Source organism: Lutra lutra, chromosome 6, assembly GCF_902655055.1.
Source record: "Lutra lutra chromosome 6, mLutLut1.2, whole genome shotgun sequence".
Lineage (NCBI taxonomy): Eukaryota > Metazoa > Chordata > Mammalia > Carnivora > Mustelidae > Lutra > Lutra lutra.
The window spans coordinates 86,972,423-86,998,919 of NC_062283.1; the positions used below are offsets into that span (position 1 = coordinate 86,972,423).

The 26,497-nt window shown below is 36.9% G+C and overlaps 1 protein-coding gene across 10 annotated transcripts in view; it reads right to left on the reverse strand.

Annotated features, from left to right (window-relative positions):
* AHI1 (Abelson helper integration site 1) overlaps positions 1–26,497 on the reverse strand; it is a 214,339-nt gene that overhangs the window by 177,409 nt on the left and 10,433 nt on the right. For all 10 annotated transcript variants that reach the window (XR_007128105.1, XR_007128106.1, XM_047733429.1 and 7 more), the window contains exons 4-8: positions 21,767–22,326; positions 19,043–19,224; positions 7,924–8,137; positions 6,586–6,778; positions 1,926–2,021 (exon numbers count right to left, since the gene is read on the reverse strand). Coding sequence is in view for 8 of the 10 variants with exons in the window: in XM_047733429.1 (XP_047589385.1) it covers positions 1,926–2,021; positions 6,586–6,778; positions 7,924–8,137; positions 19,043–19,224; positions 21,767–22,326 (1,245 nt within the window). In the remaining 2 variants the exon portion in view is untranslated. The remainder of the gene's footprint in view (positions 1–1,925; positions 2,022–6,585; positions 6,779–7,923; positions 8,138–19,042; positions 19,225–21,766; positions 22,327–26,497) is intronic.

Genomic DNA, 26,497 nt, shown 5'->3' on the forward strand with positions numbered 1-26,497 from the left:
CCACTTTATTTCCTCCTACGGCCAATCTGGCTTCCTTTCAGCAGTCAGACTGCACCCTTTTTTTTAAAAAGATTTATTTTCAGAGAGAGAGAGAGAGAGCGCGAGCGTGAGCACGCACGCATGCAAGCAGTGTTGGGGGAGAGGGAGAGATAATCCCAAGCAGTCTCCATGCTCAATGCAGATCCCCACACAGGGTTGGATCTCTTGACTCTGAGATCATGACCTGAGTTTAACCACCCAGGTACCCCGGCCTGTACTTCTTCTGAAGCCTCTCTCTAACCCCCAATATGGATTAAGTGCCTTACATGCTTTTTCACAGCATCTACTCTATAGCACATAATCATGCAAGTAACATGTTTATATGGAAACTGATTTGGAAGGCAAGGACAATGTCTAATTTATCTATGAATGCTATGTATTTAGCAGAGTACTTGGCACTTCACAGACACTTAATAAATATTGTTCAAAGGATGGATACACAAATAGAAAGTTTTATAAATTATACAAAATAGGTTAATTTCAAGACTTTAAAAAAATTTTAATTTGTGTGCATGTGTGTGTTCCAAGATTCATTGTTTATGCACCACACCCAGTGCTCCATGCAATACATGCCCTCCTTAATACCCACCACCAGGCTCACCCATCCCCGCACCACCCCCCTTCCAAAACCCTCAGTTTGTTTCTCAGAGTCCACAGTTTCTCATGGTTTGTCTCCCCCTCCGATTTTTTATAACTCATTTATATTTGAAATCAGAAATAAAGGATTCCAGATAAAAGAATTATAAAGTTTCATTTCCCCTTTTGTAAAAATCAACCCATCACATCTCCCATCTATGCTGAAACACTCTAGTTAAAGACACCATAATTTCCTACCAAGATTACTGTAAGAATTTTCAACCTTAATCTTCTAGTATATATATATGTACACCCTCTCTAATTCATCCTCCACCAAGCAAAGTAATCTTTCTAAAACATAAGTTGGATTATTCTACTGGTTTTTTGTAAGATTTATTTATTTGACAAAGAGAGAGCACAAATAGGCAGAGAGGCAGGCAGAGAGAGAGAGAGAGAGGAGGAAGCAGGCTCCCCGCCGAGCAGAGAACCCGATGCAGGACTCGATCCTAGGACCCCGAGATCACGACCTGAGCCCAAGGCAGAGGCTTAACGCACTGAACCACCCAGGCACCGTATTCTACTGTTTTGTTTAAAATCTTATAATGGCTTTCCATTGTTCTTTAGAATTCTGTAATGGCTTCCTGTTGCTATAACGGCTTCAGAGACCTTGCATGATCAAGACCACCATTTGCCCCCTCAGTCTCTATCCTCCAATCTGAGTGGCCTTTTGGTTATTTGAGGGTATCTCGCTCCTTCCAACATCAGGGTCTTTGCAAATATGGTACCCTCTATCTACCCACAACTCTCTCTTCCCCCCTGCTACCGTCTAGCTAATACTCAGGTTCAATGTTATGTTTTTTCCTTAGGAAATCTTTCCTTGACCTCCACACAGTATTTACAAAAATTGCAATAATTGATAAATTGTATAAGCAATGGTTTTATATCTGTTTTCCTTACTAGAATATGAAGTCAATAAGGTCAAGGAGTTTATTTTCTTGTCCACTGACTTGAACCATTGCTGGCACACAGAAAGGGTTTAATAAATATCTTTTAAGGTGAATAAATGATGGCAGGTTGTTGTGTATCTTTTTTAATACTTCATACTCAGAACCAAATAGTGTATCTGGCACACACTAGACACTCAATAGGTATCTACAAATCCAAGTTACCACCTTAGCTTGCATTAATAACTCTTCACAACTGAAATCTTAGATCATAACTCCTTATACGAAACTAAACTGCTTAGGAAAATGCAGCCAATCAGATTTGAAGAGGATTTTTAAAGCATTTAAAATGGGTGAAATACATACCTTGAGAAATGCCCAGGCAATTTTCCGAAAGCCACATTCTTGGTTTTGAACTTCAGAATTATTCCTAATTTCATCCATGCTTAAGAAATCAAGAATCTGTAAACAAGTATAAAAAATTACTTCAGAATACTAACCTACCTAAAATTTAATATTTTCTAGTAACATATTATTCAAATTTAAAAAGTAAGTTGTACACTTAAAAGGTGTTTTCTTCACAGGAAAGAAAAGAATTTATTTCATTCAGATTTACATTAATTCATCCTGTTAGTGAGAGTGTATTTTATTTTATTTTATTTTTTATAAACATATATTTTTATCCCCAGGGGTACAGGTCTGTGAATTGCCAGGTTTACACATTTCACAGCACTCACCATAGCACATACCCTTCCCAATGTCCATATCCCCACCCTCCCTCTCCCAACACCCCTCCCCCCATCAACCCTCAGTTTGTTTTGTGAGATTAAGAGTCACTTATGGTTTGTCTCCCTCCTAATCCCATCTTGTTTCATTTACTCTTCTCCTACCCCCTCAACCCCCCATGCTGCATCTCCTCTCCCTCATATCAGGGAGATCATATGATAGTTGTCTTTCTCCAATTGACTTATTTCGCTAAGCATGATACCCTCTAGTTCCATCCACGTCATCGCAAATGGCAAGATTTCATTTCTTTTGATGGCTGCATAGTATTCCATTGTGTATATATACCACATCTTCTTTATCCATTCATCTGTTGATGGACATCTAGGTTCTTTCCATAGTTTGGCTATTGTAGACATTGCTGCTATAAATATTCGGGTGCACGTGCCCCTTTGGATCACTACGTTTGTATCTTTAGGGTAAATACCCAGCAGTGCAATTGCTGGGTCATAGGGTAGTTCTATTTTCAACATTTTGAGGAACCTCCATGCTATTTTCCAGAGTGGTTGCACCAGCTTGCATTCCCACCAACAGTGTAGGAGGGCTCCCCTTTCTCCGCATCCTCACCAGCATCTGTCGTTTCCTGACTTGTTAATTTTAGCCATTCTGACTGGTGTGAGGTGGTATCTCATTGTGGTTTTGATTTGTATTTCCCTGATGCCGAGTGATATGGAGCACTTTTTCATGTGTCTGTTGGCCATCTGGATGTCTTCTTTGCAGAAATGTCTGTTCATGTCCTCTGCCCATTTCTTGATTGGATTATTTGTTCTTTGGGTGTTGAGTTTGCTAAGTTCTTTATAGATTTTGGACATATCAGTGAGAATGTATTTTTTGACCAGTTTACTTTTTATTAATAAATCATTTATTAAGATTTAATTCACATCAAAGACCAAGTATTAATCACCTCAAATATAGTCTAGGCACAAATATTCCAGTCACAGAATTCTTAAGCTTTAATCTTTTATTTTTCTATGTTTGAGTGCAGACTTCAAATGACGATTTAACAAACTCATGATCTTATCTCTGGGTCCTTCCTTGCAACACCTTCCTAAAGCTGGGGATTTTCTCTTTGGATATATGCTGTCATTAGGCATCTCAAGAGGATTTCTTTCATTATCTCCATCCTGCCTAGATGTTAAAACTCATGGAATTTGGAACGAAGCTGCCACAGACTTCTCTGTATTCTACATACCTGTCATAGGCTATCACTTTGAACTTAACTGGTGCTTCTCAAAAGCTTAGCTAAGATAACAAATCTTTATAGATAGCTTAAAAAATAATAAGGACTCCATTCATCCCTCTTCTTTATACATTTAAATCTGTTTTTGGATACAATAGAAGCTCAGGGAAAAAACATTCATAATACAAGAAAAATATATAACAAAGTAAAAACAACTTGTAATCTAGATGCATAGATGATCAAAATTAACATCTGGTTTAAACACCTAAACCTTTTTCTGTGCATTCCTGAGTATATGCATGTTACTAAAAATCCAATGCTATTTTGCCAACTATTTTTATATACCATGCAGTGAATATTTCAAGTTAATGCATACATATGTATTTCATCATGTTAATGTCTGCCTAATATACTTTAGTATTATAAATACCATAAACTTAATAAAAACTATTATTTACATAACCAAACCTCTTCCTGATTCAAGAGATTTGTTTTCCTAAAATTTTGACTGTTAACAGTGTTTAAGTATTCTTGCACACACATTGTTGTGTTCTTGTAATTTTTCCCTTAGTAGTAATGCTGAAAAGTAGAATAATGATTTTTAAGACTTCTGATAGGTATCAAGTTGTTCTTAATAAACTCTAAAAAGCTGAAATCAAAAGTAGTTTTGTAGACAATAACACATTATGTTAAAATTTGAGAAGCAATTGCCACTCTGGAAAACAGTATGGAAGTTCCTTAAAAAGTTAAAAACAGAGCTACCCTATAACGCAGCAATTGTACTACTAGGTATTTATCCAAAGAATACAAAAATACTTATTCTAAAGGGCACATGCACCCCAATATTTATAGCAGCACTATCAACAATAGCCAAACTATGGAAAGAGCCCATTGTGTCCACTGACTGATGAATGGATAAAGAAGCTGTGGGGTATGTGTGTGTGTGTGTGCATGTAAATACACACACACACATTAAAAAAAAAAAATACAGTGGAATATTACTCATCCATCAAAAAGAATAAAACTGCCTTTTGCAACAACATGGATGAAACTAGAGTGTATTACTGCTAAGTGAAATAAGTCAGAGGAAGATAAATACCACATGATTTCATTCATGTGCAATTTAAGAAACAAAACAGATGAACACAGGGAAAGGTAAGGAGAAATAAGATAAAAACAGAGAGGGAGGCAGACCATAAGAGACTCTTAACCACAGAGAACAAACTGAGGGTTGCTGGAGGGGAGGTGGGTGAAGGGATGGACTAAGTGGGTGGTGGGGATTAAGGAGGGCACTTGTTGGGATGAGCACTGGGTACGATATGTAATTGATAAATCACTAAAGTCTACTCCTGAAACTAAAACAAAACAAAACAAAAACCCCCAAAACCTTAAGAAGAAACCAAAAATGTCAAAATCCAACAATCTTCCTTAAATTTATGACTATTACTAAAATGAATGTGAAGGAACATTATAACCAAGGACAAATTTCTATGACAAAGAAAAAGTTCCTTGACATAAAGTTATTACTCTTTTTTTTTTTAAAGATTTTATTTATTTATTTGACAGACAGAGATCACAAGTAAGCAGAGAGGCAGGCAGAGAGAGAAGAGAAAGCAGGCTCCCCGCTGAACAGAGAGCCCAATGTGGGGCTTGATCCCAGGACCCTGAGATCATCAACTGAGCCAAAAGTAGAGGCTTTAACCCACTTAGCCACCCAGGTGCCCCCAAGTTATAGTGCTCTTTAAAAAAAAAATCACAGCTTTGTATAAATCAGACAATATAATCACAGATGTAAATGGTAGAATATTCATATCACAAACATAACAAATCATCTGAAAGTTAAAGATAAAAAAAACCAGTAATTCCACAAAATCAGTCATTGGTGATGTTCATGCCCTGCTGTTCCAACTCCCCATCTTGCTTAAACTGAAAGAGAGGTTTTCTCTACTTCCTTTTGCTTATAGAGAGATGACATGAAGTAGAGAAAAAAAACGTGTACTTTAGATTCAAACCATCTTGAAACACAAATTACCTATGCTTAAAACTGGAGTAACTTTGGGTAAAGAACTTTATACTCTCAACATTGATTTCGTTTGCATAAAAAAAAAGTTAGAATAACAAGTCAGCTCAAAGGCCATATATTTCATTTTTAAAAAAGATTTTATTCATTTAAGAAAGAGAGGGAGAGACAGAGACAACACAAGCAGGGGGAGAGGTAAGGGGGGAGGGGAGGGAAGAGAAGCAGACTCCCCCATGAGGCTCATGGGGCTCAATCCCAGGACCTGGAGATCATGACCTGAGCTGAAGGCAGATGCTTAACCGACTGCTATCATACCAAATGCCATCTATTTCATAAAACCTTCCCTGACAGCCCCAACCCTCTATTCACCCTCCACATCTAGGAAGTTCTACTTCATCTTGGTTATATATTATATTTTATTAGTCAAGTGGTCTGTGTGTGTTCATCGTTCTTTCCCTTGGCTGTGTACAAACTCTTAGGGAGTCCAATACTGTTAAATGACTTTACAGTTTGTAAAATGGGTTAACAATGGAGGACTGTATAGATATAGATTAGATTCATCACTTCAGTTTATAGTCATGTCATTACTGTCAGAATTAAATAATTCCAAGTGAATTACATGGCTAACTATTTACACTGGTAAATGCTCAGCACATATACTATTATAGCATATCACATCTCCACAGCTTATTACAAACACTAAATCTTAGGGATTAAATCTGCACAGTACTTTCTTGCATTACTAAACAAGTAAAAACAATAGCTTAAATTTATGCTATTAAAGTATTAAACAAAATTTAGTTTAAATTGCTCCATTCGGGGCGCCTGGGTGGCTCAGTGGGTTAAGCCGCTGCCTTCGGCTCAGGTCATGATCCCAGGTCCTGGGTTCGAGCCCCACATCGGGCTTTCTGCTCACCAGGGAGCCTGCTTCCTCCTCTCTCTGCCTGCCTCTCTGCTTACTTGTGATTTCTCTCTGTCAAATAAATAAATAAAATCTTTAAAAAAAATAAATAAATAAATAAATTGCTCCATTCAACTCATACCTCAAAAAACAAGATGACTTTAGGGCTCTCATCAAAATCTCGAAGCAAATAGGGAAAGTTTTCATTAAATATAATTTGTTCTTCCCACTCTGGAATTCTTGATTTTAACTGTTTAAAATCATATGGCTGGGTCATAATAGGAAGAATGTAATCCACACTTTCTTTTTCATAGTGAGATGAAACAGGCTGTTCACTGTCCAAAAAAAAAAAAAAAAAGATGCTTCCATTAACATGATTCCTTATGATAATTTTGAGAAGGTGAGAAAAATATAGTGATCAAGGTGAAGAAATAATGAATATAGTCATGATATACAATGAAAAATTATTTTGACTGTCCACATCGAGAAAATTACAAATTTATGACACTTAGAAATGGTAGTACCCTACTACCATCTTGTATCTATACACTATCGATTGGTTTCACAGAATTATCTTATTACAGAAACATAGAGAGTGTGACAGAGCTAGACTCCTTCAGAATCTTAAATAAGTTTGTAATAAAATAGTACACTACATTTAAATAAGAAAATGAGCACAACAGGATTGCAAACTCTTTGAGGTGTGTCATTTTTTTGTGTGTGTGCCCTAAGATAACTGAATAACTGATAATCTTCACAGTCCTCATCACTGTCATTTTTCCAAGCAAATGACTTTTGAATTCTAGTATAATCAAATATTTTACGGTGCTTTTTATTTACAAGCTTCAAGCACATATTAGCTATATAATATTAGGAAAAAATTAAAAGTCAAGATTTACTGAATTCATATGAGGCCCAAGTAACATATTAACTTCAAAAGAAAAATATTAAGTTAGACAATTAAAGCAAGTACAGTGCAACATGCAATGATTTATACTGCAAATTCAATGCCATAAATTAGTCATTAAGTTAGGGAGAAGCTCTCTCAACTCACCTCCACTTAAAATGAATCAATGAATTAAGAAATGTTCTCTATTTCTTCTAGAAAACATACTGATCAGTATCAATGGTCTAAGAACACCTACAACCAGTAAATTATTCTCTAATACAAATCCTTAGCTCTATTTCCATTGCATTTTTTTTTAAGATTTTTAAAATTTATTTGATTGAGAGAGAGAGAAACAGTGAGAGGGAACAAAAGCAGGGGAAGTGGGAGAGGGAGAAGCAGGCTTCCTGCTGAGCAGGAAGCCAGATGTGGGGCTCCATCCCAAGACCCTGGGATCATTACCTTAGCCTAAGGCAGACACTTAACAACTGAGCCACCCAGGCACCTTTCCACTGACTTTCAGTGGTAGAAAAGAGGACTTCTACTGTAGATAGTTTCAATCTCAAGGGTTGGCTGTACAATTAAAAAAATTACCTATCAGCTTTCTTGACATATTGACCAGTATTCTCATCAATCACATGAATTTTTACCATTGGGTGAGAAATCATATAATCGGACTTAAGTCGATCAGTGCGGTGAATGTAAACTCCCAGGACAAGATCATCATCAAGCATATATTTGGGATAAACTGGACTATCTTGGCTTGTTACTTCATGAACACCATCAGTGTCTTCATTATCATCTGAAACTACATGCATAGAAGAAAATCAACATTATAATTAATTGTTCCCACAACAATATATTTAACAATATACACTGAATTTAAATATAAGCCAATCTTTACAATCCATGATTATTTGTCTTTGTTAACAAAGTAACTTCAAAGGAAAAAAAAGAAAAAGCCGACAAGAGCAGATTACATTCTGAGAGTAAAATATTACATTTACTAATGCATCAAAATAGGATGAGGAATCTTTTTTTCCCTAACAAGGACCAAGAACACAAAAATAAAATAGTAAGAACAAAAGACAAAAAAGTGATTTTATGTAGTGGAATATGCAACACTCAATTCATCTGTAACTATAATTTCTACTTCTGGGTTGGATGTAGTAGGATGTAGCAGGTCAATGCTTCTCATAACAACAACTTGAAAAAGCCAAATGAATTACAAAAACCTTACTGGTAAAGGCATCAGAACAGTACAGAAACAATGTACAGCAGATGGGCTAAAATTCCAGAAAGGGAGAATCATTCAGTGGTAAGCTGATGGACTAGTAGCTATTTTAGTCTCTGGGGACATTTACTGTTTCAGGGTGTAGGCTGAGGATCAGGGCTTGGCCCCCACAGAAGGTCACCACTGGGAGAAAGAGTACCCACAAAACTTTTAGTGGTAAGTGGCTGATGGGGCTAAAGCAGTCACATTAGAGATGTGAGGAGCCTCAAACACATAGCTAATTTTCCCCCACTGAAACTGAATTCTGAGGCTATGTGATAGACTAAAGTAGTAGTGAAATCTCTCAGGCTTGTGGTACTAGGAGACAATGACCCACCAGGGGGAGGGGCCTGAAACAAAACGGGCAAAATAAAGCCCTAGAGGGCATGGTCATTTTCCACCTATAGCTGCTTTTCACCTGGAGTCACTTACTAATTCTGGGCACAACTAGAGGTTGAGAATCCAGGCATGGCCCTGGCAGAAGACCACTACTGGGGGGACAGAGAAACCAGCAGAGATTCTGGCGTTCACATGGGGCTGGAGTGACAAAACTGTAGACCTGAGGGGCCTCAAACACATGGTCAGTCTCCCCTTCAAGGTATCTGCCAAATTTTGAAGCTGAATGGGACAGAAGGCTAAAGAACCAGGCTGAAAACCTCAGAAGGCCAAAACTCAATCTTTGAGGCTGAAGAGACAAATACCTGACAGATTCTCAGTGCAAAACTCCTACAATGCCACATCTTAGAAATGGGGCAAATCAAAGATACAGTTTTTATCAAAACTACAATCTAGCCCTGACATAGCCCAATTCCTGATGGATTAAGATCATTTTCTTCACCCTATCTGCCTAAGAGAGTAAAGAGGAAACCTTTTCTAGTAGAAGATAAAATCAGCTGTAGCCTCTAGTCTTCTACACACAACATCCAGCATATAATAAAAAGTTACTACATATAAAACAGGCAAGAGTATATGATCAACAACCAGGAGAAAAGAGAGAAAACAGAAGCTGACCCACAGGTGATCCATTCTGGAGTTAGCACACAAAGACTTTAGATAACTATGATTATTAATATGTTCAAGAAAATAAAGGAAAAAATGGGTTAAAATGGAAACTTTCAACAGAGAACCGGAATCCATTAAAAAACCCAACAGATTGGGCGCCTGTCTGGCTCAGTTGGTTAAACTACTGCCTTCCACTCAGGTAATGATCCTGGAGTCCTGGGATCAAGTCCCGCATAGGGCTCCTAGCTCTGCAGGGAGTCTACTTCTCCCTCTGACCTCTCCCTCTCATGCTCTTTCTCACTCTCTCTCTCAAATAAATAAATAAAATCTTGAAAAAAAAAATCCAACGGACATTCTAGAAAGGAAAAATATAGCATCTGAGGGGTGCCTGGGTGGCTCAGTTAATGTCTGGTTCTTGATCTCAGCTCAGGTCTTGATCTCAGGGTTCAGAGTTCAAGCCCTGCACTAGGTTCCATGCTGAGCACAGAGCCTACTTTAAAAAACAAAACAAAACAACACAGCATTTGAAATTAAGAACTCAATAAGATAGAGGACATATATCCTCTATTATATCCACATACCCATTAATATCATGTTGGACACAAAGAAAGACATGATTAGTGAAACAGAAAAAAAAGCAGTATCAATAACCAAACTTAAGCATAATGGAAAAAAATTTTTTAAAGAATATAAGGAAAAATCATAAACAAGTAGACATACTTAAAAAATGTGAATTTATAATTTAGAAAAAGAGGGGGGAATAATGAAGAAGCCATATTCTAAAAAAAAATTGAATAATTGAATTTTCCACAGCTGGTGAGTGATATCAACCAAAAAACTCTAAGCAGGGTAAATTCGAACAAAGCATATTTAGGCATAATGTGATAAAATACTGACATCAAAGACAAAAAGAAAATCTAAAGATGAGTCAGATGAAAAAAAAAGTCACATTCCCACTAATGGGACATAATTGCTAGAAAGAGAAATGATGGAACCCAAGAGACAACTGTATAACTTCTCCAAAGTACTAAAGAAAACCAACCTACAACCTAAAATTCTATGCTAGCAAATACAGATAGAAATGAAAGTAAAGGCATTTTAACATGACAAAAATCTAAGGGGATTAGCAGGCCTATACCAGGAGAAATACTAAATTGAACTCTTCAAGCAAGTGAAAAATGGAAAAATGAAAATTCATTAAGGAAAAAGTAAATTTTGGGATGAAAATAAATTAATATCAGCTGTACAAAATGATCACTAAAATAGCTGTGAAGTTTAAAATACATGCAGAACTAAAATGCATAATAAGAAACCTATGAGACAGGAAAGACAGAGATATAGAAAAAGCACGTGACAAAATTCGGATGGAATTAAACTATCCTAATGCTCTAGCAGTGCTGGGGAAGCATATTTTGTTAGGGAGTTAATTTGTATTAGACTATAATAAATTAAGAATAAACTCAATGTTCTTGAGGAAAAAAATACAAAACTGTAAAAATATGTATAATTAAGTTAATAAAAGAAGAAAAATTTTTAAATAAATAATTCAAAAGAAGACAAGGAGAAAAAGGAATGTAAGACAGGTGGATCATACACAAAACAGTGTATAATACATACACAAAACAGTGAGATAAGAAATATAAATCCACAGAAAGACTAGAAACAAGAAGGGGGTTTTTTGCTTTTTGGGAGGGGGGCAGAGCACTTCACATTTACTGAGGGTCTGCCCCCAAGGAGCTCACAGGCTAGGGACTGAGACCCTCCCATGTTCTAGGGTCGGGTAAGAAAAGAGGTGAAGGAGGGGTGCCTGGGTGGCTCAGTGGGTTAAAGCTTCTGCCTTCGGCTCAGGTCATGATCCCAGGGTCCTGGGATCGAGCCCCACATTGGGCTCTCTGCTCTGCAGGGAGCCTGCTTCCTCCTCTCTCTCTCTCTGCCTGCCTCTCTGCCTACCTGTGATCTCTGTCTGTCAAATAAATAAATAAAATCTTTAAAAAAAAAATCTAAAAAAAAAAAAAGAAAAAAAAATAAAAAAGGTGAAGGCAAAAAAGGCAGGCAATGAACAGACACTTGTCCCAAGTAAGGGGGATGCAAAGTAGGCAGAGGCAAAGAAGCCTAGAGGGGGGAGAGATGCAGTAATGGCAAGCTCCATCTAGACCTGAGGACCAAGAACTAAGCACAGGTCTGAAGGCTACCCCGGCTCCACCACGTTGGCACCATCTGGCGGTGTATGGTGGTAATGACAGAGAAATGAGGATGGGGAAAAACTATACTATGCAAACTCAAACTACAAGTAGACTTGGAGGGTAAATTATTAGAGACAAAAAAAGTTACTGCATAATGATTGCTCTTATACACTGAATGCTTGTATCCCCACAAGATTCATATGTTGAAATCCTAACCTCCAATGTGACAGTACTAAGAGGTGGGGACTTTGGGAGGTGATTAGGTCATGAGGGTAAGCCCTCATGGATGGGCTACCTGGCTATGTGAGGTTACAGTAAAAAGGCATCAGTCTACAACCAGGAAGTGGGTCCTCACCAGACACCAAATCTGTGGGTGCCTTGATCATGGACTTTCCAGGCTCCAGACTGAACAAATAACTATTTATTGTTTAAGCCATCCAGTCTATGATATTTTGTTACAATGATTAAGACAACTTGGAAGTGTCAATCTGACAAGAAGATACAACATAACTTCAAAATACATAAAAAAAAAAAACCCTAACAGAAATAAAAAACAAAGAAACCTCAAATCACAGTGCAAATTTTAATACCTGTTTCAACAAATGGATAGAATAAATAGCCAAAAAAACCAGGAAGATGAGGGGCACTTGGGTGGCTCAGTCATTAAGCATCCACCTCCAGCTCAGGTCATGATCCTGGGCTCTTGGGAATGAGCCCTACATCAGGCTCCCTGCTCAGCGGGAAGCCTGCTTCTGCCTCTCATACTCCCCCTACCTGTGTTCCCTTTTTCGCTGTGTCTATCTATATCAAATAAATAAATAAAATCTTAAAAAAAAAATCAGGAAGATGAGCTGAACACAATAAACTTGATCTGACGTAAACAGGACACTGCACCCAATGACACCAGAATTCATACTCTTTTTAAATGCACATGAAATATTTAGCAAATCGACCATAAGCTGGTCATAAAGAAAGCCTCAATAAATTCAAAAGACTGAAATCATTCAACAATATGTCCTCTGATAACAATGGCAGAGAGAAACTAAAACCAAAAAGGAATCAGAAAATCACCTGCTGGCTGAGATGAAACAATATACTTCTAAAAATAGGTGATCGAAGGAGAAATTAAAATGGAAATTAGAAAATGTTTTTATTGAACAACAATGAAGATATTATCAAAAATTTGTGGGATGCAGCTAAAGTAGTACTTAGGTGAAAAAGTTAAAGTCTTAAATGTATATAAAGACTGAAACCTTATAAAATCTATCTTACAAAGTTAAAAACAGCAAATCAAAGAAAAGAGAATGAAGAAACTAATACAAATAAAATAACCAAAATAGTACACAAATGAGCAACAGATAAAATCAAAGCCAGTGGCTGATTTCTTTGAAAACTGAAAATCCTGAGACTGATCAAGAAATCTAGGAAAAACAAATTACCAATATCAAGGGATACCCTTTCAGATGCCACAGACAGAAAAAATTTGAAAATTAGGATTAAATGAACAAATTCCTCAAGAAATAGTTTCTCAAAGCTGACAGAAAAAACAGTATGTGAAGAGTGATATTTATTAAAGAAACTAAATCTGATTTAAAATTCTTCCCACAAAGAAACCTTGGCTTAAAAGTCTCCATTAGCAAATTATTCCAAACATTTATGGAAGAAATAACACGAATTTATATAAATGCTTCCAGAGAATTGAAAAATATGAAATATTTCCCAAATTTTTTTGAGATTATCAAAACCTTGCTATCAAAAACTGGGTATTTCCAGAAAGAATAGTATAAACTATTCTCTCTCATGACCCCTGATACAAATATTCTAAACAAAGCATCAGCAAATCAAATCCAATAACAGATTAAAATACACACATACACACACACACACACACACACACACACACACACACAGAATACACTGTAATAAGCTGCAGCTGTAGGTCCCTCTAACCCCTGCCAGGAACACAAAGATGGCTTAATATTCGAATAACAATTGACTACATTAATAGAAAAACTGGTGAAAATTTGTATGACCAAGTTGAAAGATACAGAAAAAGCACCTGGTAAAATTCAGTATTTATTTATGATTTTAAAAAAACCATTAGCCAATAAGAATACAAGGTAACTCATAAACTTGGTAAGGAGTATTTTACAAGAAATCCCAGAGCAGACATTACACCAAGTGGTGAATTAATGGAAGCTTTTCTCCAAGGTGTTTAACACTGTAATGAAAGTCCTAGCCAGTGTACCAAGGCAAGAAAAAGAAGATATAAGGACTGAAAAAGGCACAATGAAACAATCATTATTAACAGGTGATATGATTGTGTATGTAGAAAATTCAAAACAATCCATGGATATACACTTAGAAGTAATAAATTTAGCAAAAACACTGGATACAATGTTAATTTTTTAAAAACAAATTATATTTCTCACTGCATATTTAATTAATTTTTTTAATATCTTTTCAGCGTAACAGTATTCATTGTTTTTGCACCATACCCAGTGCTCCATGCAATCCGTGCCCTCCTTAATACCCACCACCTGGCTCCCCCAACCTCCCACCCCCTGCCCCTTCAAAATCCTCAGGTTGTTTTTCAGAGTCCATAGTCTCTCATGGTTCACCTCCCCTTCAGTTTCCCTCAACTCCCTTCTCTCCATCTCCCCATGTCCTCCATGTTATTTTTTATGCTCCACAAATAAGTGAAACCATATGATAATTGACTCTCTCTGCTTGACTTATTTCACTCAGCATAATCTCTTCCAGTCCTGTCCATGTTGCTACAAAAGTTGGCTATTCATCCTTTCTGATGGAGGCATAATACTCCATAGTGTATATGGACCATATCTTCCTTATCCATTCGTCCGTTGAAGGGCATCTTGGTTCTTTCCACAGTTTGGCGACCGTGGCCATTGCTGCTATAAACAATGGGGTACAGATGGCCCTTCTTTTCACTACATATGTATTTTTGGAGTAAATACCAGTAGTGCAATTGCAGGGTCACAGGGAAGCTCTATTTTTAATTTCCTGAGGAATCTCCACACTGTTCTCCAAAGTGGCTGTACCAACTGCTGCATATATTTTTATGCATTTACACATACACACACACCAGCAACAAAGAGAAAACAAAAATTTAAAAATCAATGCCATTTAAAAAAACGTCATTTATAACAGCCTTAAGAAACATCAAATACCTAGGAATACATCTAAAGACAGACTCTACCAAAACTTACAATATTACCAAGATAAACTGTAGATATAAATATGGAGGTACATACCAATTTCATGGATGGCAAGAATTAATACTTTGTAAAGATGTCAACTCTATCTAGAGAGATGTTAAATTGTGAATCTCTTCAGATTCACCCTATCTGGATAAAAATAATGCTGGGGTGGGGGAGGAAGAGGGAGAATTGAGAAGCTGCTTCTAAAATTCATATAGAAATGCAAAGGGCAAAAGAATAGCCCAGGTAATGCTAAAGAAAAAAATCTGTTAGAGTACTTACACAACTGAATAGCAAGATCTAATATAAAGCTATAATAATTACTCATAGTTGTGTTGGTACAAACAATGTAATGTAACAGAATAGAAAGTGATCCAGTCCCACAGCCATGTTATTTAGGATAAAGGTGACATTGCAATACAGAGGAAAAAAGATGCTCTCTTCCATATATGGTACTAGGTCAATTATATATTCACACAGGAAAAAAATGGGCCTTAACTACTACCTCTCACCATATTCAAGAACCAATTCCAGATGACCTGCAGAGCTAAATATGAAAAGCAAACAAAAAACTTTTAGAAAAGAATAAATACAAAAACATCTTCAGGACTTGGGAAAGATTTCTTATACCAGAGAAAGCACTTACCATCAAAGGAAAAAATGGATAAATTGGGCTATATCAAATTTTAGAATTCTATATTTCAAAAGATACCAATAAGAGAATAGTAAAATCCATACTGGGAAGATGTCTGCCGTGTGTGTGTGTGTGTGTGTGTGTGTGCGCGCGCGCGCGCGCGTCTGTACCCAAGAAAAGACTTATGTCTAGCTACATAAAATATTCTCACAAATTTCATCAAGATCAAAAGCTTCTGCACAGCAAAGGAAACAGTTAACAAAACCAAAAGACAACTGACAGAATGGGAGAAGATATTTGCAAATGACATATCAGATAAAGGGCTAGTATCCAGAATCTACAAAAAACTTAACACCCAAAGAACAAATAATCCAATCAAGAAATGGGCAGAGGACATGAACAGACATTTCTGCAAAGAAGACATCCAGATGGCCAACAGACACATGAAAAAGTGCTCCATATCACTCGGCATCAGGGAAATACAAATCAAAAGTACAATGAGATATCACCTCACACCCGTCAGAATGGCTAAAATTAACAAGTCAAGAAATGACAGATGCTGGCGAGGATGCGGAGAAAGGGGAACCCTCCTACACTGTTGGTGGGAATGCAAGCTGGTGCAACCACTCTGGAAAACAGTATGAAGTTTCCTCAAAAAGCTGAAAATAGAGCTACCCTACGACCCAGCAATCGCACCAGTGGGTATTTACCCTAAAGATACAAATGTAGTGATCCGAAGGGGCACGTGCACCCAAATGTTTATAGCAGCAATGTCCACAATAACCAAACTATGGAAAGAACCTAGATGTCCATCAACAGATGAATGGATAAAGAAGAAGTGGGGTGTGTGTATACACACACACACACACACACACACACACACACACATACACACAATGGAATAGAATACTATTCAGCCATCAAAAGAAATGAAATCTTGCCATTTGCAACGATGTGAGTGGAACTAGAGGGTATTATGCTGAGTGAAATAAGTCAAACAGAGAAAGATAATTATATGCTCTCCCTGATACAAGGAAGTTGAGAGGCAATGTGGGGGGTTTGGGGGGTAGGAAAAGAATAAATGAAACAAGATGGGATCGAGAGGGAGTCAAACCATAAGAAACTCTGAATCTCACAAAACAAACTGAGGGTTACTGGGGGGAGGGGGGTAGGGAGAGGGTGGTGGGGTTATGGACATTGGGGAAGGTATGTGCTATGGTGAGTGCTGAAAAGTTTGTAAACCTGGAGGTTCACTGACCTGTACCCCTGGGGCTAATAATACATTATATGTTAATAAAAAAATTAAAAATTAAAAAAAATTCTCACAAATTATAAAAGGCAAACAATTCCATTTCTTAAAAGTATACACGAAAGACTTAAACAAGCTTATAAATGAAGAAATCCAAGTACACAACAAACATGAAGATGCTCAACTTCATTAATTACCAAAGTTTAAAGTAAAACCGAAATATCATTATACATTATGAATGGCTATTTATAAATTTAAAAATTTTTAAATACTGAGAATATGTTAGTGAAGACGTAGAGCACTGGAAGTTCTCAAATACTGCTAGTGTCATCAGTTTGTAAATCAACTCTGGAAAATGGGAAGTATTTATTAAAGTGAAAAATATTCATAATCTCTGACAGTGACTTTCTCCTAACAAGATGCTCAACAAAATATATTAGAAAGCAATGAGGAATACTTTTTCAGTTTTTCTTTAGATGCTAGATTTAAAGGATCACAGCCATGTTTCCGAGTAGCATTTCCCAGCCTGTGTCCTACCAGTGAGCAGTTCTGAAAGACATAGGAACTCCATAAATAAGTAACACTATGCTTAAAAAAAAAAGATGCCCCCCAAATGTACATATATGCTTGCCAGAAGACATGGCTAGAATATTACAGCTTTATTTGTAACCACCTAGAACTAGAAACAGCTCAAATGTCCATCAGTACAATTGGTAAATTACTGCAGTATAGCCCCACAATGGATATCCATACAGTGCAAAAGCAGAACCGATAATGAATAAGCTCAACCACAAGCAACACAGTCTACATCTCACAAAAATAATTTTCAGTGAAAGAATTCAGGCACAAAGAGCACAGTATTTCTGATTCTATTCACATCAAAGTAGAAAACCAGGCAGAAATAAACTGTGTTATATGTCAAGATAATGTCTACTCCTAACGGGCAATGAAAGGGAAGGGGACTTACGGGGTTTCTGGTGCTAACAGTGTTGTTTCTAGATTTGGATGACAATTTTATAGGCATGTTCAGTTTGTGAAAATCCACTAAGCAGTATACTTGTAACATGAACACTTTTCTGTATGTGTATCATACTTTAACAAAGGTTTTACAAATGTACTCACAGGAACCACAAAGCATCATCAATTGCATATCCAATGAGTAACTACCATAAATTCTAAAATTGCATACTTTGGTCCCCATTTTTGGCCAATTAAATTGAAATTGAAAAGGAAAAAAAAAAGAATGTAAGAAGTAGGAAAAAGGCAATAACAAGTAAAGAAAAATAAGAGGAAAGAAAGAAAATGAGTAAAGAGGAAGACACGAAGCAAGAGGGTGGGAAGGAAAAGTGGAAAGGAAAAACAAACTGAATCAGGCTGAGGACGTGGGAAGACAATCACGTGTGACAGAGGGTTGCAGCCTTAACATGTGAAATGTTTATTAACTGCTGACCACTTAACACTTTCAATAAATATGAGTCTGAATTATTTAGGGGTTTGAAACTCAATGGTATAAAGAAGAAATCTGTGCCACAACAGCAACAAAGTTAATGTCATTCTAGGGTTCAATTAAATTAAGTCAAGAATTAGAGATGACTTACATAATATTAACTGACCAAAGAGACCCACAGTTACAAATAAATAAATGTTTTAACATACATGAATCCAAGAATAAGTGCCACATACAGGTGACCCTTGAACAATGCCAGGGTTAGGGGTGCCAACCCCCTGCGCATTTGCAAACCTGTGCTTAATCTCTGACTCGCCCAAGACTAATATCCTTCTGCTGACCAGAAGCCTTACTGATAACATATAAACAGTCAATTAACATACATTTTACATGTTACATGTATCATATATTATATTCTTAAAATAAGCAAACCAGAGAAAAGAAAATGCTGTAAGGAAGTCATAAGAAAAAGAAAATACATTTACAGTACTTTACTTTTTTATTAAAAAAAAATCAGTGTAAGTGAACCTGATTTGCACAGTTCAAACCCAAACTCTTTTTGTTCAAGGGTCAACTGCAGTCTATACTGGATTTTTTAAATTATAGTCTTTGGGAATAGATCTTCTTTAGTTTTAAGGACTCAAAGTCCTAGAATCAACTTATTTCTACCAAGGCACATTTTTCATTTAATTTGGATAACAAACCTGTTTTAGCCTTCTTTTTCTTTTTTTTTGGTTTGGATTTTGTGTCATCTTGCATGCTGTCTTCTACATTGTCTTCCACTGAGCTTATTTTCTCATCTTGATGAGAATCTGAAGTAACTGTTCTAACTGGAGATGCTTTCTTTTGTTCACTTTCAGCTGTGTCATCAGAGATGGTCAATGTACTGCAAATACAAACCAAGTACAAGCCGTTAAAAATATATTCTTCTTCTTCTTAATGATGCAGCAAACTGAACAGTGAACAGAGTCAAGGATAATCCTAAAATCAGTATTCTTTCCTGCTAGGGGATACATATATTTTATTATGCATTAAAAGGGTGAACTGTCAAATTAGGTATCAATAGGTATTATTTTATATTTGGTAATGAGTTATATACCCCTGAGCCAAATTAAACTTGAGCTCTAAACTCCCAGGAAAGATGAAGTTATATGTTTTATGAGCAGTAAATCTGTTTTTCTATAGGACTGATGAAAGCATCCTCACTGTGTTGCCAAATCAACGATTAAGGAACAAATTTCTAAATTACCTTATTTAAAAGCAAAAAAAGTGTTCTAAGTTTGTTCTGCTTTCAAGAGGCTTCAGATATTCAACTTTTGGTTTCTAGATAACAATTAATTATCTTTTCCAGGGGTTGGTGTGCTACCACATTTTCAGAAGGCCATTATTAAAATGAAAATGTGTTATCATGTGAACTAATAAATGCTAAGGAGTAGCAGCCTAGAGTTATAGTCATTGTAGAGAAAAACCAGCCTATTAAAGTTTGTAATTTATCAAGTAAAAAATCTGCACCTGAATAATAAAAAACTGACTTCCAATATAGTCATATTTTTAAAAAAGAGGTTGAGAAATAAAAAGATTAGAGAAATAATTCAAAATAATCATTCCAGAAAGCCATACTGTTTTATCACATCACCAAATACTATTATTTAAAGAGAACTACCCTTGGCATGCCATGGTCATGTAACCCGTGGTTTTATTTAAAATTCATGAACTCACATGTAATAGTTAAGTATGGCTTACAAGTTCATAACGGATACGGTAGCTGTAAGAAAGACTGATGGTATACTGTGGCAAGTAGCCTCTAAGATGGCCCTCAATGTTCCTTGCCTTCTGCTCTTAATATATTTGTTGAGTCCCTTCCTGTGATTGTGGGCTGGACCTAGTGACCCACTTCTAATAGACAATATATGACAAACGTAATGGATGCCACTTTGAAACCAAGATTAAAGATTAGATTCCGGGGCGCCTGGGTGGCTCAGTGGGTTAAGCCGCTGCCTTCGGCTCAGGTCATGATCTCAGGGTCCTGGGATCGAGTCCCACATCGGGCTCTCTGCTCAGCAAGAAGCCTGCTTCCCTCTCTCTCTCTCTCTCTCTGCCTTCCTCTCCGTCTACTTGTGATCTCTCTCTGTCAAATAAATAAATAAAATCTTAAAAAAAAAAAAAAAAAAAAGATTAGATTCCATAAAGACTCTTTCTCAGAGCCCCTGCTCTGGGGAAGCAAGTGGCCATGTTGTGAATAGCCCACATGGAGAGACCCATGTGGCAAGGAATCAATGTCTCTGGCCAAGTCAGTCAGGACCTGAGACCTGCCAAGTACCACATGAGTGAACTTAGAAGTGGATATTCCAAGCCTTCCAACAGCTCTGTCACTTGCAGATCCTACTCCAGCCAACCCTTAAGATGACTGCACCCCCAGATGACATGCTGACTGTAGGCCATGAGGGATCCTGAGTCAGCGGTACCCACTTAAGCCATGCTCAGATTCCTGATCCACAGAAACCGAGAGACAATAAATGTTTGTTGTTCTGCTAAGTTCTAGAGTAGCCTTTTTGTGCAGCAACAGATAGTTAATACATATAGTAACATGTTCGCCTAGCAACTCTTTTTGCTCTCCTTTTGTTACCACTAGTTATCTAGCTTTTGGTAAGAACGGAATTATTTTTGGATGAGGACGTTAGCAAAAACTGTCCCTGAAGGCCAGGGCATAATCAAATACAGAATGTTCCCACTTCAAGTTGTTTATATAGATGTGGACTGCAGAAAACAAAGCTAAGTAGTTAAAAGGTATTTTTTATCTCGTTTCCCCCAAAGAGAGACATATAAATATAAATACGATCACAAAAGCACTCACACCCCAAATGTAAACATATATGTATAAGCACCATATATAGAAAAAAATAAGTATGCTAAATTGCTTATAATGATCACCTTTAGATGGTTAGGTTACTTTCACCTTCTTTGTGTCTTTACTGTATGTTCTACAATAAGCAAATATCATTTGTATGATAAAGAAAAACACTATATTCATTTTTCCAAATAAGCATTTGTAACTCCAAAAAGGGAGAGAAATTGGGTTTCTATTATTTAATAAGCAGATGTAAGTATTGAAGGGTAGAGACTTTAGAACAAGACTGCTAGGGTTTTGGCTTAGCTTCATACTGGTTCTGTGACTTAAACTTTCGAGTTTCCTTATCTGCAAAATAGGGTGATAGTGTTACTATTCCTCGTAAGGTTGTTACCAGGCATCAGTAAGTTAATTCTTATAAAGCAGTTAGCACATATTAAGGTGCTATGGAAAGTGTAACTTATTATTGTACTGGTAATGTATCCACATGAAAGATTAAGAATTTTCTTAGTGTAACTACAGGTATCACTCAAAAGCTGAGAATACTAGAGGAAATTTTATATCTGTCCATGCAAAGTACCTTGTTTCAGCTTTGGACGACATTGAAACTTTCTTTTTTTTCTTTATTTTTTTCTCAGTGTTCAGTTTGCCATCATGCAATGAGGGATCTGAGGGAAAGTAAGTCAACTGTTCTTTGAGTTTCTTTCTTATTTTCTTCTTAATCTCCTTCGCCATTTCTTCAGCTACTTGGAGTTGGTACATTTGCACCAGTTCTTCCTCCTCATCTAAATTACCATTTTCTCTTTCTTCATCTGCCTTCTCGCTCTTCTGATGAGCAAAACCTGGCTGTGGCCTGGTCCGTGCTTTCTGATGTGTGGAATCCACCTTCTTCACAGGAGTTTCCAGTTCCATTCCTTGTACAGTCATCTGGAATACTGTTTTCACCGCCTTTTTACTTATCTTTCCTTGCTTTTCTTCCTCTACACTAACATCATCTGGATTTTCAGGCGTTGACTGAGGATTCCTTAGTTTGCTTTTAGTGACTTGCATGCTCTCCTCTGAGTTATTAGTGTTCGCAGGACTTACATCATCACTTCTAGTTTCTTTACTTTTCAGACGATTGCTTCTAACAGTGTCAAGCTAGGAAAAGAAAGCACAGTAACAAAGTTTCAACCAAGCGCAGTTCAGTGACATAAAGCTAAAGCACAATGATCCGTATTCAGTGTAATATTGGGAAAATAAATTCATTTTTTTACTTGAACACACTGATAGCATTCTAGACCATCTCATTAGCACTAGCCTAGTTTATGCTCTTGGCATTAAGACTCATAATTTCTGAGAGTAACCTCAGATTAAATGAGATAATTAACATGGAGAAAAATACTTAATGACTTTTCAGAAGTGAATAAATTGCTCACATCTCAAATGTTAATTTTCTCTTTGGCAGAATGATCCATACTATAATTATAAGATATTTGAGAAATTGCTAAAGGAGCCACAGAGTTAAAGCATTTCAGGTTTCCCAACAGAAAACACACCCAGGTCATTCATTTTGCTCATAATTATACTGTAAAATCAAAAGTCTATAATTCAGAATTACCCTACAATTAATCCAAATACATCACTGAAAATGCTGCCCAATATTCAATATTATCAAATTAGGTCAAATGACAGAATAAACACACCAGTATATATTTCTCTAATCAAAACTATTTTAAATGAGATTTTTTTTTAATAAAAAAGGCTAGATGCAGCCACTCTGGAAGACAGTATAGAGGTTCCTCAAAAAGTTGAAAATAGAGCTACCCTACAACCCAGCAACTGCACTACTGGGTATTTACGCTAAAGATAGAAATGTAGTGATCCGAAGGGGCATGTGCACCCGAATGTTCATAGCAGCAATGTCCACAATAGCCAAACTATGGAAAGAACATAGATGTCCATCAACAGATGAAAGAAGATGTGGTATATACATACAATGGAATTACTATGAGGCATCAAAAAACCCGAAATTTTGCCATTTGCAACGACATGGAAAGAACTAGAGGGTATTAAGCTAAGCAAAATTAGTCAGTCAGAGAAAGACAATTATCATATGATCTCACTGATATGACAAATTTGAGAGACAAGACAGAGGATCATAGGGGAAGGGAGGGAAAGTGAAGCAAGACAAAACCACAGAGGGAGACAAACCATAAGAGACTCTTAATCTCAGGAAACAAACTGAGGGCTGCTGGAGGGAAGAGGGGGGTGAAAGGGATTGGGTGGCTCGGTGATGGACATTGGGGAAGGTATGTGCTATGGTAAGTGCTGTGAATTCTGTAAGACTTATGATTCACAGACCTATACCCCTGAGCAAATAACACATTACATGTTAATTAAAATAAATAAATAAATAAATAGGTAGATAATTTGTTACAGAACCCCTCCAATATAAATAAATAAATAGCCCACTGGAGACTGCTACTACTGGGTTAAGCTTAAAAGAACTAGCATACATAAAGTGCATGCTTTCTGAAATATCTACTAATAAAATATCACAGGTTTTTAATATAAGAATCTGTATTTTTAGAAAATTTATTTTTAAGATCTTGTAAGGCTTTTATAGTTTCTGTATATGAAATGCTTATTAATTTGCTTGTTCTGCAGTATTTTCTTTTTTTTTTAAAGATTTTATTTATTTATTTGACAGAGAGAGATCACAAGCAGACAGAGAGGCAGGCAGAGAGAGAGAGAGAGAGGGAAGCAGGCTTCCTGCTGAGCAGAGAGCCCGATGCGGGACTCGATCCCAGGACCCCGAGATCATGACCTGAGCCGAAGGCCGAGCGGCTTAACCCACTGAGCCACCCAGGCACCCTGTTCTGCAGTATTTTCTGATGTGTTTCTAGGCTATAACAGATGATTTTTGCATACTTGTTCACTTTCAATTGACTGGCACAGATAGCATTACTATTTGGAATATCAAGTATAAGTCCTTGCCCTCCTTACTGGGAGTCATAGATTTGCTCACACTACACACTGGTGTATCAAGGAAGCCATACCGTTCAGCTGTCATGAATATAAGCTCCAGAGTCATAAGGATCTGGATTCACTACTTAATAGTTGTAAGATCTTGGGTAAGTTCCTTAATCTCTGTTCTCCGATCTATACTCAGGTGACAGGATTCCTGCGAGATAAGGTGAAGTAAGTGCGCAGAGCACTTAGCATAGTCCCTGGTATGTAGTAGAGACAAATATTAGGTGAAGAAAAGCTATGATAATGCTATTTACATTTCTTGTCTAATTATATTTACTAAAACTTCAAGAATATTAATTATATTCTTGAGATAAAGAGATCTTTCCTTATGGATCCTGATTTTGAAGCAAGTACTTATTGGTGAGGTATCTTTAGGTCATCAGGGGACTACCCTCCGTTCTCAAAGGGGGCCCTGGAAGCTCCTGAAATCAGACACAATAAGCCATGTGTATGCACCTCAGAAGGTACATAATTATCACTTACATGAACACTAAATTTTTTTTTCAAAAATCACTAGTAACCTCTAAGTAAAATATTACGGCTTTTCCCTTACTTTTATACAATCGTATGGTTTTCATTCAACTTATTTGTACTGATTTACTGATGCTGACTTATAGCCAATTGTTAAGATATTCTTTTTAAAAATTAATTAATTTATTAGTTTATTTGAGAGAGAGAATGTGTGTGTGCATGGGGGAGCATTGGGGGAGAGAGAGAGACTCTTAAGCAGACTCCATGCCCCCACATAGGGCTTGATATGGAGCTCATGACCCTGATATCATGACCAGAGCCAAAACCAAAACGTTGGACCTCAACTGACGGAGCCACTCAGGTGCCCCAATGCTATTCTCTTGAGTTCTTAGGGAGAAACCCTATTTTGGCTAAGACAAATATTTTCTCAACATATGGTTTTTATTTAAGCTTTTTGTTCTTTCAATATATTCATAATTGAGAAAATTCTGTTTCTTTTTAGATTTGTATATATTTTTGCCAACTTTTAGTTTTAAACTTTATGTCATTTTGTTTGATCTGTCAATGTTGCAAGCTAAACACCTGACATTTTAAAAAATTACTTTAGAGTTTGCTTTTTGAAATAGGAAACTTAAACTGTTTACATTTATTTTTATGATTAACAGTTCATTCTTTTTTTCTTTTTAAAGATTTACTTATTTGAGATAGAGTGTGCATGCACAGGGGGAGGGGCAGAGGGAGAGGTAGAGAAAATCTCAAGCCGACTCCTGCTGAGCACAGAGCCCAACCCAGGGCTCCATCTCACCACCCTGAGATCATGACCTGAGCTGAAATCAAGAGTCAGACATTTCACCAACTGAGCCACCCAGTCACCCCTAAGAGTTTATTCTTAAATTTCTTCTTTCACTACCTTTGTTCCTTTTTAAAAAGTCTGTTGTGGGGCGCCTGGGTGGCTCAGTGGGTTAAGCTGCTGCCTTCGGCTCAGGTCATGATCTCAGGGTCCTGGGATCGAGTCCCGCATCGGGCTCTCTGCTCAGCGAGAAGCCTGCTTCCCTCTCTCTCTCTCTGCCTGCCTCTCCATCTACTCGTGACCTCTCTCTGTCAAATAAATAAATAAAATCTTTAAAAAAGTCTGTTGTGTTCACTTGTTCGTTTCTTTCTTTCTTTCTTCTCTTTATCTTTCTTAAGATTTTATTTATTTATTTGATGGAGAGAGACACAGGGAGAGAGAGAAGGAACACAAGCAGGGGGAGTGGGAGAGAGAGAAGTAGGCTTCCTGCCCAGCAGTGAGCCAGATGCAGGGCTTGATCCCAGGACCCCAGGATCATGACCTGAGCTGAAGGCAGACGCTTAACGACTGAGCCACCCAGGCACCCATTTTCTCTTGACATCTGATGACTCTGAAAGTAAAATAATCAATTTTACATATTACTTGTTTCACTTATTTTGAACTCCAGGATGAAGTAACTTCTGACTACACTTTAGGTAAAAGTAATCATTATCGGACGTTTTATTGCTCTGCAAGCTAGGAAAGATTTGCCCAATGTTTTAAAATAATGTTCCTGTTATCTCACATTATCACAGGTACATTATGTAATATAAATTTTCAGTAATTATTTTTGGCACAAATAATAAAGTTCTATATGTTTAACTGGTCTCAAAAGACTCATGCAGATATATTTTCAGACCATAAATTCTCTGTTCTTACATTCTTAATTTTGATTGTTTCTGGAAATGGTACTACATATTCAAGTAATACACATTCAACAGTTTTCTTTTTTTCAGGGAGGGAACACTTACAATAATTCTCTGTTCATTCTCATGT